This window comes from Callithrix jacchus, chromosome 17 (assembly GCF_049354715.1).
Source record: "Callithrix jacchus isolate 240 chromosome 17, calJac240_pri, whole genome shotgun sequence".
In the NCBI taxonomy this organism is placed as follows: Eukaryota; Metazoa; Chordata; class Mammalia; order Primates; family Cebidae; genus Callithrix; species Callithrix jacchus.
The window spans coordinates 63979489-63994444 of record NC_133518.1 but is presented as its reverse complement, the minus strand read 5'-3'; the positions used below and the strand labels follow the sequence as shown (position 1 = coordinate 63994444).

General features: G+C 40.6%; 2 protein-coding genes across 11 annotated transcripts in view; one reads left to right on the top strand and one right to left on the bottom strand.

Annotated features, from left to right (window-relative positions):
• Nucleotides 1–4581, top strand: part of TOP2B (DNA topoisomerase II beta) — a 68398-nt gene extending 63817 nt beyond the window's left edge. For both annotated transcript variants that reach the window (XM_002759659.8, XM_008983918.5), the window contains exons 34-36: nt 1359–1484; nt 3022–3116; nt 4095–4581. In XM_002759659.8, coding sequence (XP_002759705.1) covers nt 1359–1484; nt 3022–3116; nt 4095–4265 — 392 coding nt within the window. In that variant the 3' untranslated portion in view covers nt 4266–4581. The remainder of the gene's footprint in view (nt 1–1358; nt 1485–3021; nt 3117–4094) is intronic.
• A 57-nt stretch (nt 4582–4638) lies between these two features.
• The window catches only part of RARB (retinoic acid receptor beta), a 782655-nt gene continuing 772337 nt past the window's right edge, over nt 4639–14956 (bottom strand). For all 9 annotated transcript variants that reach the window (XM_035278907.3, XM_078354410.1, XM_035278906.3 and 6 more), the window contains 3 exons: nt 8859–9063; nt 7878–8036; nt 4639–6141 (listed from right to left, as the gene is read on the bottom strand). In XM_035278907.3, coding sequence (XP_035134798.1) covers nt 5945–6141; nt 7878–8036; nt 8859–9063 — 561 coding nt within the window. In that variant the 3' untranslated portion in view covers nt 4639–5944. The remainder of the gene's footprint in view (nt 6142–7877; nt 8037–8858; nt 9064–14956) is intronic.

Sequence of the window (14956 nt, the reverse complement as noted above, 5' to 3'; positions counted from 1 at the left end):
GGCTTCTCCTGCTCTTGGCTAATGAGGGGCCTTATCTCTTGTGTCTCAAATTGTGACTGGAATATGTTTTCCATAGAATCAGCATAGGTCTTTAAAAAAAAAAGTCTATAGTAATACATTTTTTTCCAAATTAGGTTTTCTTAATTATACAAAAAGCGATTTATCAGGTTTTTTTTTGAGACAGTCTTGCTTTGTCATTCAGGCTGGAGTGCAGTGGTATGGTCTTGGCTTACTGCAACTTCCCTTGCCCAGGTTCAAGTGATTCTCCTGCCTCCACCTCCCAAGTAGCTGGGACTACAGGCTCATACCACCTTACCAGGCTAATTTTTTGTATTTTTAGTAGAGATGAGGTTTCACCATGTTGATCAGGCTGGTCTCGAACTCCTGATCTTAAGCAATCCACTCACCTCGGCCTTCCAAAGTTCTGGGATTACAGGTGTGAGCCACTGCACCCAGCCTATCAGTTTTCATACAGAACTACAGATAAAGCTATAAAACAAGGTCTATTTTTAAAACAAAATTCAACAAAGGAAAAGCCTTGTATCTATTGTCGACTTACCTAGGATTTTATATTTCTTTCCACATAAAAATGCCAACTCTGGATTTCAGCTTTTGAATGGAAGTGAGTTGGTTTCTATTCATTGTATTTGAGGATCCCATACATTTTTTTTTCTCTAAAACATTCTAAAAGTTGGAACTTAATCTGGTTATACTTGGGTTATAATTAATTTATCAAATATGCTACTCTTTTGTCATGACTATTCTATATTGAAAAGTTCCTGCTTAATGTATTTTAATGGCTCTTAAAATGTCTTAATTGAATTATCTAAGGTCAGATTATACACAATTAAATAAAAAGCATTTTGTCATCTATGAGAAATTGCCTTTACATCGCCATCAAGCAGAGAGAAACCATATCATTATTTAAGGCAACTCAATTTTTTTCTTTCTTTTTTTTTTTTTTGAGACGGAAGTTTTGTTCTTGTCGCTCAGCTGGAGTGCAGTGGCACAATCTCGGCTCACTGCAGCCTCCACCTCCTGGGTTCAAGCGATTTTCCTGCCTCAGCCTCCCAAGTAGCTGGGTTTACAGGCTCCCACTACCATGCCCATCAATTGTATTTTTAGTAGAGACAGGGTTTCACCATGTTGGCCAGGCTGGTCTCGAACTGCTGATCTCAGGTGATCCACCTCCCTCAGCTTCCCAAAGTGGTGGGATTACAGGCGTGAGCCACCAAGCCCGGCCAAGTGACTCAATTTCTAATCAGCTGTAAGAAATTCCATTTATATAGGACTCACTTCAGTTTGGTTTATTGGTAAGTATATTTTATTGACCTGTGAAATGGAAATTTGCTCACTAGGAAAACCATCTTCAGATACAGCGCCTAAGCCCAAGAGAGCCCCCAAGCAGAAGAAAATAGTAGAGACTGTAAACTCTGACTCCGATTCAGAATTTGGCATTCCAAAGAAGACTACAACACCAAAAGGTGAGGATTATCTTCTTATAACCCTTTAAACATATACTGTGTGGAAAAGATTGAATTTTTTCTACCTCATTGAATTTAGAGAGGCTGGGTACTTTGTTTTAAATTGCTTTACTTCTCAATATAGCAGCGTGTCTAGGAATCAATGCTGAGTTAGGGTCCAAAGGAGGTATACCAATTTAGTTCAGTTACTTTATTTTACAAATTTTAAAAGTTGTTGCTCGAAGAGGTTAAATATGAATCCCTAAGAATGGTCCAAATTGTCTCCTACAGCCAACTCACTGGAACTTATTAAAAAGTCAGATTAGCACTTCACACTAATTAAACTGTGACACTTACTGGAATGGGGTAGATCCAGGACTTTTAGGCTAGAATGTTTTTCTCATCTAAGAAATAAGTGTACTCAGGGCCACACAAGGAACCAGCACCAGTTCTCCATGGCATCCACTCTGTCTTCAGAATCGGGAAAGCCCTTAAAGATGCTTTGTTAAATACGTTTGTAAGACATGATATGCTCTGAGGGTAGCTGCTCAACCTTTTATTCAACTGAAGGATACTTTCCTCAGTGTGTTTCTTAGATTTCTTAAAGGAGTGGTTGGGATAAAGAACTATAGACCTAAAGGGAAATGGAGATATAGAGTGGCAAAGAATCATAGTGACTGGGAAGGTAGTATTTGAGGTTGCAGGATTGGAAGCCTTTATAAATTGAAAAATGCTATTTCGATTCAGTTGATCAAATATGACATCCCAAGATTATTTAAGGCTATCTTTGTACTTGTACAGTTTAGCTCTCAAGGAATTTTTAAAGATTTAGAATTGCTATTTAGTTCTGTTTTCTTTCTTTGGCATCATTGTGGGATGGAGAAATCTGGACCCTACTTAAATATTCTCTTTTCTCCTTCCACCTCCAGTGATGAGAATAAGAGGTTAGGTAGGTGAAAAAAGTGCTGCATGTGCTGAGTCTAGGTCTGGGAAGGAATGTGTATTTGACATTTTATAGTTAATACTGGGTGGTTCTCAGACTGTGTTACTCAAAGTGTGGGATATGTAATTGGTTGTTACTAGTGTTTGATAAGTCAAACTGAGTAAACAATTACAAACTGAGTGACCGTTATAATAAATTTGTGTTAATAAAAAAGCATGTGATTAATTTTTTTAGTGATTTGTGTTCTGTTGTACTTTTAAAAGTATTGGGCCCTGACAAATTGGAAATTGAAAGCACTCTTCCAAGATACTTCCTTTTCAGGTTCAAGGACCACATAGCAAATGCAAATGTTTTATGCATGAGGGGATTTGTCATAAAATTTGTCTCTGGGACTTTCCCACTAGTTTAAATGTATTTGTGAAAATGTCTTTAGTCATGTCAACCCCAGAATTGAAATGCTGCTGCTAAATTGTTTATAGTCACTCATAGTAAGAGATCAGAACTGCAGTGCTCCACTGATTAGGCATGCCAAATAAATACACTATAATGTTGTGACATTTATCTTTTTATACTGCATTTACCCATGGGAGAAAAAACCTTTTGTATCATTTTAAGGTAAAGGCCGAGGGGCAAAGAAAAGGAAAGCATCTGGTTCTGAAAATGAAGGTGATTACAACCCTGGCAGGAAAACATCCAAAACAACAAGCAAGGTAACCGAAAACATCATTGCACATTAGTGCGTGGCTTTAAAAAAAATCTATAATTGACTTGGTTTGCTTATTACTACAATCCTCTAACAGCTTTCCACCTAGCATCTCTTATCAATATGGGGGTTTGTATATGGTTGAGGAATTATTCAAGTATAAATTTACATAATCAGGATTATTTCTTGAATAACAGTGTGCTATAAATTAACCCACTTAGAATCTTCCATGTCATCCATTGAGCTAGTGGTGTGATGCTACCTATTATTAGACTGGTTTAGACTGAAATAATTGTTTTTCAGACTAAAGACTTTCCTTTTAACTTGCATTTATTTGACCAGGGCTAATTTGATTTCTTTTTAATTGAATTCATTTGACTGTGGCTAATTTTCCTAATTAGTCTGACCCTTTCCAGAAGTACACTATTTCTTTTAGGTAATGAATGACATAAGCTCCCCTCACCCCCACCCCTTTTTTTCTCTTCTTAGTAAAACTAAAAAATACCAGTGTAGATGATCATAGAGTTATGTTGAGTTCCACACTGACCTCGTTCATCCAGTCATCATCTTTGTCTCAGGTCCACCTCGGTGACTTTTTCCATTTTTTAAAACATTGAGTACTACACATGGTGCATGAGTCTTGTTTCCTTCCATGAATTCTTGATATGTAGTTACCAATAGGATAGTTTGAAGTTTTACTAATGTGGGCATTGTGTATACTTTTTGGGTAATGGATAATTTCAGGAATAAAGGCGTTACATTTTTGAGGCTAGAACTAGGTGGCAAATTATTGTATGTAATCCTTTGTATTCTTCCAAAAAATAAGGTAACTGGTCTTACACTTAGGTTAGCATTACGATTCTAGTAATTTTAAAAGCACCATTATTTGTAATACTTCCTAAACACAAGCAAAGTATGAGGAGTGCTAGTTCTTAATACTATTTTTTTTTCTAACTAATTTTAAATCTATTATGAAAATATCTAGAAACCGAAGAAAACATCTTTTGATCAGGATTCCGATGTGGACATCTTCCCCTCTGACTTCCCTTCTGAGCCACCTTCTCTGCCACGAACCGGTCGGGCTAGGAAAGAAGTTAAGTACTTTGCAGAGTCTGATGAAGAAGAAGATGACGTTGATTTTGCAATGTTCAATTAAGTGCCCAAAGAGCACAGACATTTTCCAACAAATAACTTGTGTTGTCCTTTTGTCTTTTCTGTCTCAGACTTTTGTACATCTGGCTTATTTTAACGTGATAATGTAATTGATGGTTTTTTATTATTGTGGTAGGCCTTTTAACATTTTGTTCTTACACATACAGTTTTATGCTCTTTTTTACTCATGAAATGTCACGTACTGTCTGATTGGCTTGTAGAATTGTTATAGACTGCCGTGCATTAGCACAGATTTTAATTAATTGTCATGGATACAGACTACAGACCTGCTTTTTGAAATGAAATTTAAACATTAAAAATGGAACTGTGTTCTCTCTTTACTGAAGATAAAAGTGTAGTAAAATCTCCCACACACCTTTAAAATAAATATATTTTATTCTTTGCCAGGAGACTCCATGGAAAAAGGTAAACAGTATATGAACATAGAAGCATTGTTAAACAAACAAACAATCTCAATGTACAAACAGAGCCAGTGAAAGTACATCACAGACTTGCTAATATATCAAAAAAAAAAAAAATCCACTAGTGCTTAAATGAGAACTAAGAAACTGACACTTGTATCTGTTAACCACTCTACCACAGCTTTCACTCTGCTTCATAGTGATTGAACAAGGTCAAAGGAGGCAGATTCTATGCCTGTGTCTTTGGGAGTTAGTTAATAGCCCCTTGGCATCAAGAAGGCTGAAAAAAAAAAAATCCCAATATCAGGCACGAATCAGGAAGGACACTAGAGTTATGTGGTCCAGGTGGTAGACCAGCCTAATTATCCCATGAAAGTTCCCTAATGGCTTGTGAACAGGTAAACAAAAACTTATTAACACTGAAAAGTGTTTTCGCCTTGGAGGCTATCATTACTGTAAAAATGTTTTTTTTTTTTTTTTTTACTGTGTAGTTATGTCATTTAATAAGTAATAAACCACTTTGAATTTAAAGTGACATTAACAGTTGAACAAATGACATTTGATTAACTGAACTGGCAGTTACACTGATACAGAATTCTCTTCTGCTAGCGCAGGGAATTTGTATACTTTTTTACTGGGCAACATGAAATAAAAGATGCAGTTTGAGAGCATCAGAAAGAGGAAAGACAAGCTTCCGTACTAACTAAATTAGAATATCTTCAGCCTTATCTTGTCATACTGTACAAGAGTCCTGTTTTCTTACCTTGGTGTCTCGACTATTCCATGAAAGCAAGACAGTTATCTTTTTGAACTTGGGTGGACGTGTACAGTAGTCTATTTCATAACCTTGGTGTCTTGATTATTTGAGTAGACATAAAGGAAAGCACCAAACATACAGTATAGAAAGAACAGAGCCATACTTCTGTATGTACAAAGTCTTCAGAAACTTAACCAGGGGTAAATCTTTTTGACTGGGTCTTTGCCATGCAGTCTTGAGTGTTCAGAGAGGAAAATAGAAGCTTTTAACTAGTTTCTGGTTGCATGAAATGGCTGAGTTTTTAGAATTTGCAAAGTCTGTATTTCTAGGTACATTACACAGTGAGGAGTATATATATTGATACATATGAAAACTTCTTGGTCCTTCTTGAGTTTTAATATATTTTCAGTCCAAAAACTAAGCAGCAGTAAAAATGTTTTTTCTTGCATTTTAAATCCTGGAACTGAAGGTACTGGGGAATGTTTGAAGTAGCTAGAAAATGTCTTATTGCACCAGTGGTGACTGACTGACCCCGCTGTTTTCCACTGAGCTGGGTGAGATGCTAGGACTGTGCTCTGCTGTGTTCCCACTTGAACTTGGGGTCAAGGGTTCATGTCCTTCAGAATTCTCCAGCATTTCCTGAATGAGAGGCGGCATTGATCCAGGAATTTCCATTTTCAAGGTAATTACACGTTCCGCACCTTTTAAAAAGAGATCATGGAAATCTGGTTAAGACAAGGAGTTAAGCTATAATAACCAGGGACCAACTTTCATGTATTTTAACATAGGTGTTTCCTAAGACTCTTGCTTAGGAATTATGAAATACAGAAATCAAATGGCTTTAATCTTTATTGAAAAGGACCCATCAATTATCATCACTCTCATAAATACAAAGATAAATGTATATGAAATGGGAATTGCACCCACCAAAAACCATGTTTATTGTGAAGTTCTCAACCAGCTCAGACTCACAGTATGTTGAGAGGGTCTTTTTATGATCCGCTAGAACTTCATCTTTAATGCAAGCAATAGCATATTGTTGCTTCCTTGGTTCAGAAAACGATGCAAACAATGCCTCACAGAGGTTATCCTTATTTTATACTATTAAAACATTTTTACTTTAGAGAAAGGAGCAAAGATGTGGTGATGTTTAAATTTGATGCCTCGGTTTCAGGAAATAACAATTTACAAAGAAAAGTTCTTGAGGAAACTAGCGTATCTTGAAAAAGACAGGTTGATGCCAGTTACCCACAAACAGGAATTCACAATGTGCAATGATTATTAACAACTTGATTTAGCAGTGTACTGTCCAATGTAATAGCCACTAGGTAGCTACATTTAAATTTGTTAAATGAAATTAGAAAAACACTGCGTCAGTTGCATAAGCCACACTTGAAGTGCTCGAGAACCTCATGTGTCTAGTGGCTACTGAACTGTACAATACCGATTACTTCTGTAACTGCAGTCAATTCTATTAGATATCACTAGTCTAGTTATCTATACAGAATGACAGTATTAAGTTAAACAGCCTCATTTTTAAAAATCAAAGATACCATATTCACAACTACATGGGTATCTGCTGTTTGCTTCTGCTCTTAATTGCATGCCAGGATGAATTCAGAATGCTCATCGAGGAAACCTTAGAAGGAGCTCAAGAATTAAGACTGCTTGTTAAACAAGCTCCCAGTGCATTTAAACACTTTCTGAAATACAGAGTTGATTCCTTGGCTAGCAAAACCTTCAGAGGCAGTCAGTAGTCTGATGGGGAAGAAGAATGGCAATAGCCCATTTGGTACCAGGGATAGCTGCTGAGTTGTCTCTCTATAGAAAAACCTTTCTCTAACACTCAACAGTGATATGGCTCTAGGCACCTCTATAATTGCTTGAGTTGGTACATAAACAGAAAATTACTGGGCAAAGAATATTTATCCCTCTTAGGAATGCAAGAATTCCTTTGCTTAGAAGTGTGCAGAAGGAAATCTGCCTGTACACAAGAGAGCAATGGCTAAAGTGATGGAGAGAAACTTAACCATTAACAATGATCCTAAGTACTATTCATTTTTCTTAAGGTTTGGATGTTTAGGAAAAACTGGAGTCAAGGTTACATAAACCAGAGATTAAATGTATGAACCTAGATATTTAATTAAATGTATGAACTGGAATTAAATGTATGAACCTAGAAAATTAGCCTGTCATATAGTACATTCTCTTGAAAACCATGTTTTTCTAATCAGCCATGAATTTTAAAGCTCTCAATCATTATTAAGATCATTTAATAGGGTAAGACTTGAGGTTTTCTCTTTAGGGGGGAGTTATTTCCTTTTGATTTCAATTAGAAAAAGCCAGTAAACATCCTGAATTGAGGAATAAAGTGACACACCTGGCAAGGTGCTCAAGTCTGCGTTGTGACCATAGTACAGAGCGCACAAAGACATACCTTTAGCACTGATGCTGCGGAGATCTGTGATTTTCATTAAGATCTTTGGAAACATGTGAGGCTTGCTGGGTCGTCTTTTTCTGATATAAATTTTTAGTGCTTCCAGCAATGGTTCTTGTAGCTTATCTACTTTTGTTGGTTCCTCAAGGTCCTGGCGGTCTAGATACCAGGAATAAAGTATTAAACAAAATCAGGATTTCTGCCCTTTTCCCCTTTTCCTTGTTTCCTTATTCCTACTAGTATGATGACTTCATTAATTTGGTAATTCAATTACATACACAAATTTGCAGACTTAACGCAATAGCTTTAAGCAATGATACTTGATTGATTTAAAAAAAAAAAGCCCCCCTCCCCCTTGGTAATCTAACATTTTGATGGCTGGTTGCTTTTGTCCCAGGGAAAGAATTACCTCCTGTGACCAGAAGGTGTCACTACCGAACTGAATTAAAACAAACCTTGAGCAGGATGGTTATTTTAGCACAAAGTAAATCTGCTTCTTAATTAAAGCCATTACTTTTTAACCACTTACGATTCAGCCTCCTGTGGACCAGTAGGGGTCACTACGAAGAAGAAACCTAAATTTTATCCCAGTCCTCCAAGGGTTGGTGGGAGGGCCCAGCCAAAAACTTGTATGTCTACCCACTAAATAACAGCACATGCAGGTCCCTTGTCATTATTATAATGTCCCCAGGCAATTTATTTTACAGTCGTCTGATCCTGCCTTTAAGAAAAAACAAAATCTGTGGTGATTGGAGAAACAGCTTTCTGGGATTTCTTTCTGAGCAGAAGGATTCCCAAATACCATTATTTAATTTGTAACAACATGGAAAAATACAGTGAAGCCAGGCACGTATGCCTGGCTTTATCACATCTTTTCCCAAGGAAAAACAACTCCAAACGGGAAATGAGGGATTTTTCACAAATTACAAGTATAAACTGTTCTTCATGGAATTTCATGAGGCTTTTCTACATAGTTGGTACCTCCACAGATTAAGCAGATGGCACTGAGAAGGCCTGTTTCTGTGTCATCCATTTCCAAAGGCAGGAGCTGGTTGGCAAAGGTGAACACAAGGTCAGTCAGAGGACCAAATCCAGCATTGTGCATCTGAGTTCGATTTAGGGTAAGGCCGTCTGAAAAAGTCATGGTGTCTTGTTCTGGGGTATACCTGGTGCAAATTCTAAGAATCTGGAAGGGAAAAAAAAATGATGGATGATCTAAGCCAGCCTGTCTTGAAGACATCAATCAGATGTAAGCAGGAAATAGCTTGAAGATTTCCAAGAAGCTCCTATATCACATGGGCACTCTGCCCCCTTTCACACGTTGAATGTTTTCTTTAGGTCTTTTATTAAAAGACTACAGAAATCAAAACTCAGAGGCTAAAGTTATTTAGGAAACACTAAACCAGACAAAAGAAATTTTGAGAAATACCTTTACATTAAAAGTAGTTCATTATTCAAATAAACATGTACAGAGTGCCTAGTTATGTCCCAGGCACTATGCCAGGTGCTAGAGATTAAAAAAGACGAATAAGATTCTATTTTTTTAAGAGCTTACAGTCTATAATAAATAAATGACAATACCTATTATTCATTAAATGCATAGTATATATCAAGTTTTGTGCATACTCTATATTCAATCTTTCAAGCAGCTTGGTAAAGTGAATAGTATTATTATTTTACAGATGAAGGATTTAAGGTTCAGAAAGGTAGGTGATGTGCCCAATGCCACATAGTTAACATGTAAATGGATCTGACTCAAACCCAAGTTAGGTTCTCTCTCCCATGATGCCTCTGGTCACACAGTTACACAGATAGCTATAATGCAAGGCACATGAGTGAAACCAGCAAGGTACTAGAGTTCAGAAGAAGGAAAGCTCAGAAACAGCCAAGAGGAAGTCAAGGGCAGATCCACAGAGAAGAGGTGGCATTTCCACCAAACCCTGACATGAAGGCAGGATTTATATAGGCAAAAAGCCTGAGTCACTCTGCCAGAGTCTCCCAATCCCACCCAGTGTATGCTTGACACATACATAATCCGGTCGGCTCCGTGGGGCACCAGCTACTAAGGAGACTCCTGCTCACTTCGCTCTGCCTCTAGGCCTCACTCAGAGCAAAACAAACGAAAAATGCCTCACTTCAGTAGATACTCCATCCTGGCTCATGCTTCGACTGCTCTGTTAACCTAACTGCTGGTAAGGAGCTCTGCATTCCAGGGCACTTCCCACCCAGAACCACGTTTCTGCTGACCAGATTTCCATACTTGACTTTTCCCTCTGAAAATGTTTCCAAGCTGCTTGAAGCCTAGAAGCAAATCCCACCTGGACAAAAGTGAATAACCCAGTAGGCTGAAGAAGTTGAGAGTTTTCCCCAGACACTGGAGCTCAATTTGACTGGGTCTAGCCCTGGAAATGTCCACCTCAGCATCACCTACAGAAGGGCAAATGTGATCAGAAAGGCCTGCATTCTTCCTGTTATATGGCCATGTGCAGAGAGGAGGGGCCTCTGAGGAAGACACAGGACCCTGCCTAGGACAGAATTCCTTGTAGGAAAGCGCTCTCCACCCTGCCCATATTCCCATCAGGGATCCTAGAACCAGAACTGTCCAATCTCTCATCTCATCAGGGAAACACTGGGGGCTTGGGACAATGACACTTCCCATGGTGAAGACAGTCCTTTCTGACTGGTGGTGGGTCCACAGAGCCTCACACCCACTGGACTGCAGGAACCACGATGGGACAGGTTCACTGCAATGGTCACATGCTTTTGTGTTCTCTAAATCTCCAAGAAGGCAGTGACTTGGGAGCCAGCCTTCTTCCTACACAAAAGACTGCAGTGTGGTTTGGAGGAAGGCTCTGGGACGCCCTGTGGAGGGCGCGCAGCGCCTCTGCTGGTATATGTATATTTCAAGTCTGACTTCAGTGACTTATTGGTTAAAACGCTGAGAGGAAAATTGTGAATGAGTAGCACTCCTCATCCTTAATATACAACAATAGCTCATGTTTTATCGATCACCTACTATGTACCAGGTACCACACTAAACACTTTAATGTATTATTTCTCTTATCCACCCGAGTTAAGTGTTACTATTACCCCATTTTACAGATGGGGAAACAAATGTGAATAGCTTATGCTAGGTTACATAAGCCAGTAGAATGATTTGATTTAGGCTTTTTCTAGAACCTGTGCTTTTAACCATTGCTCCATAGCTGCCTCATTCTCTCCTCATGCCAATACCCAAACCTAGACACCTCTCTAAAATTATTCTTTAGCCCAGTACCAATTTCGATATCAGCCTTACTGGGCACTTCTGGGCAGCACAAAACTGCACAGCTATTCATGGTGGCCTGCCTGGTGCAGAGGAGCGCAGAGCTTGTGGCCTGGAAACAGAAATGTCACTTTATATTGGGAGGGGTGGTAGAGGTATTTAAATCAGGACATGTCCTCAAACTTCTTACTGTTCCTACTATATGATCAAGTGACACCATGAACTAGCATCTGATTGTTAATGTGTGTGGTTATCAAAACACTACCACGATCTCTCTTCATTGGATGGGTGATCATTTTCACCTCCCAGATACTTGCCCAGGGGCCTCTCTGAGCCAGCCCAGCCATTTCCTCTGTGTTCCCAATTGGTTGGCTTGTTTCAGTTCATCTTGGTTGCTGATGGGGTATGAAGCCATTCCCAGTGTCAGAGCAGTAAAAAGACCCAGAGGTCACTGGGCATAAAGCCTCACATTTCCCCTGAAAGCCCTGGGAGTTAAAATGTGGTGCTCAAGATCACACAGGCAATGGTGCTGGAGCCCAGAATACAGGTCTTCCAATCCCCAGCCTCATGTTCCTTCGACTTCCTGGAGGAACAGTAGGAAATACTGCCTATGTGGGAAGTTATTAGCAAGTGACTGTCAAAGTTAGCACTTTGGGAGGCCAAGGGGGATGGATCATCTGCAGTCAGAAGTTCGAGACCAGGCTGGCCCACACAGTGAAACCAGGCCTGGTGACACACACCTGTTGTACCAGCTACTGGGAAGGCTGAGGTCAGAGAATCGCTTGAACCAGGAAGGGGAGGGTGCAGTGAGTTGAGACAGTGCCACCGCACTCCAGCCTGGGCGACAGAGAGAGACCCTATCTCAACAATAACGAAGTCAGTATGCCCAATACTGATGGGCCCCAAACCCCCAGACACGTTTCTAGTCTGGAATCGGATGGGCACTAGACAGGTCTTTGCAGCTTTAGCATGCTGCCAAGAAAGGAATGCATGAGATCTGTCCTCTGCAAAAATGAAAGAATCCAGAGATACGCTGGAAAGGAACAGAAGACGGGGATTCAGGACTTTGCAAATTGCCAGTAACTCACTTAGAAATCCACATCCAAACGCAGCACTCAAATGTTTCTAACTATTCTATCCAAAAAAGTTTTCCGCTCAAAAGTTAGGATGTATTTAGATTCAGATGAGGCATTTGAACTATGTTCTGTTGCCGCTCTTGCTAGGAAGTTCAAAGCGGAAACCAAGTACAACTGGTACATCCAAAGCCGAACGCACATGGCCTGAGAAGGAATGTCTTTGGCTCAATGTCTTCTTCTATCTGAGGAGCCTCCATTCCCTGCCCCTACCCCAGCCTGAAACAGGATGGGTCCCATGTGAAACAGGCACCCCCTCACAACTCCCAGCTGGTCCTGTCTCTGGAGGGAACCCAAGTCGTTTCATTTTGTCACATTAAAATCAAATGCCAGCGGCAACCACCAAGTACTTCTCCAGGATTAAAACACTCTTTGTTTAGAAGGAAGGGGGCATCTATCTGGAAAGACCAGCATGCCGGGCCCACGAGACGGGTAAAAATAACCTGGCCAAGGCCACCTCCCCAAAGCGGGGCCCTGTCGGACAACACGGAGCTCTCGTTGGTGGTCAAACTTGATCCTCCTCGGGGCAAAAAGAACCTTCCCTCCTTGCCATCAGCGAAGAGAGCTGTGCATCTCTCTACTGCTTTTGATGGGAGTGCGTGTTCTGTGTGTCTCCTGGGGGTGCTGGGGGACTGCTTGATAATGGAATCCTGGAAGGATCTGTTGATAGGGGACCCCAGAGGTAGAGCCAGGGACTTGTCCACCAAGCTGCCATCACCTCTGATGAGGGCCTCTGAAGTGATCCCTTATTTCCATTCCTGCTTCAGTACCATCCACGGCAGCCAGAGCACGCCTTTCAAAACTTTCATCAGAGGAGCAAACTCCTCATATGGCTTCTGGTCGCCTTCAGAATAAAATCCAAACTTCTTTCTGTAGCCTCAGTGGCCTCTCCCTACTTGCCAACTTCAACTACTCCTTTCCTTTGCTCATGAGCCTCTGGCCATCTTGGTCTTCTTCGTGACCCTTCAATGACTCACTGCTGAGGCAAAGCGTTCGCCCTTGCTTTTCCCTCTGGCTCAATGCTTTTCCCTGATCTCCATATGGCTCTGTTCTCAGAGTCCAGCTTCAATGCCACCTCCTCCAAAACCCATCACCCTTTTTTTCTTTGATCCTACTCCCTTTAAGGGATGGAGCTTAATTCCCCTCCCCTTGAGTGTGGCCTGGACGGAGTGATTTGCTTCTAACAGATAGAATATGGTGAAAGTGACGGTGTGTGACTTCTGACACTAGGTCACAAAAATCACTGTCACTTCCTTCTTGCTTGCTCTGTCTTGAATCTCTTGCTCTGGGGAAGCTAGCTGACATTTCAAGAGGAAAGGTAACCAGCCCCATGGACAGGTCCACATAGCAAGAAACTGAGTCCTCCCATCAATAACCAGCACTCAATTGCTAGGCAAACGTGATGAGCCAAAGTGGGAGCAGAGAGCTCCCAGCCTCCGCCGGTTCTTTAGATGACTGCAGCTCTGGCCAGTGTCTTGACTGCTATTTCATGACAGATACTAAGCCAGAACCACCCAGTGAAGTCAGTACCAGATTCCTGACCCGCCATGACGACGGGACATAATAATGCTTATGTTTTAGGCTGCTATAGATAACGACTACAGCACGCACACCTGGGGCTGTACACAAATCTCAAGAGCACAGCTTCAGGCATTTTCCCTATACCATATACTTGTACAACTACCACCTAGATCAAGACCTGACTATCTCCAGCACCTAGCGGCTCCTATGAGTCGTCCTAACCAAACCTCTTCCTCAAAAGTAACCGTTATTTTGACCTCTATTCCTACAAGTTCTTGAACTTCAGATCAATGAAATCATACAGGATACCGTCTTTTGTGTCTGCCTTTTATTCACTTAATTTTATCTCTGTGTGATTCACACACATGAGTGTACGCAGCAGTAGCTCACTCTTTTTCACTGCTGTGTAGTATTCCACAATGCAAACCACCACCCCGTTTTCTCTTCTTCATAGCACTTGTCACGATCTGAGTTTCCTGGCCGATCTCCCTTCTGGAATATGAGCTCTGTGGATGAGACTGCTCTTTACCTGTCTTGCTCTCAGCAGCGTCTTTTAACATCTAGAACAGGGTCCTCCACACAGCAGCTTGGTGAATGAATATTTATTGAATGAATAAACTGTAAACCTCGAGGGAGGCCTCAAGGGACTGCCCAGTTACTGGGCAGAGGGGCAAGCTCAGACTGCTCACCCTTCTCAGGCACTCTGCTCTGACTGTGTTTGGCAACATGTGGACAGATCCTGATCTGATTTGACAATCTATCCCCATCTGCTTGTGGGAGTAAGTAGCGAGTGCAGTAGCAGTATTTAAACAGCGGTACTAATACCCACGATGCACGCAGCCTACATGCTGCCTGTTGTGATCAACTCACGGGAACCAACTGTTTTCCCCAGTGGGACCCGTCGCCAGCCTGCCTTGACTGAGGACGAAATACACAGGTTAGAAGCAGCAAGACTCTTGCTCCTGTGACTCCCTGTTTTCTAGACCAGCACACTCGCAGCCCATGTTTTGCAATGTTAAGAGAGAATTATTTTAATAACCTATTTTAACTTAAGCTATCCAAAATATTTTTGTTTCCACATGGAATCAATACAAAAAAAATCGTTAAGGAGATATTTTACATGTGTAAATACTAAGTCTTCAAAAGAAAGCATTTATTTT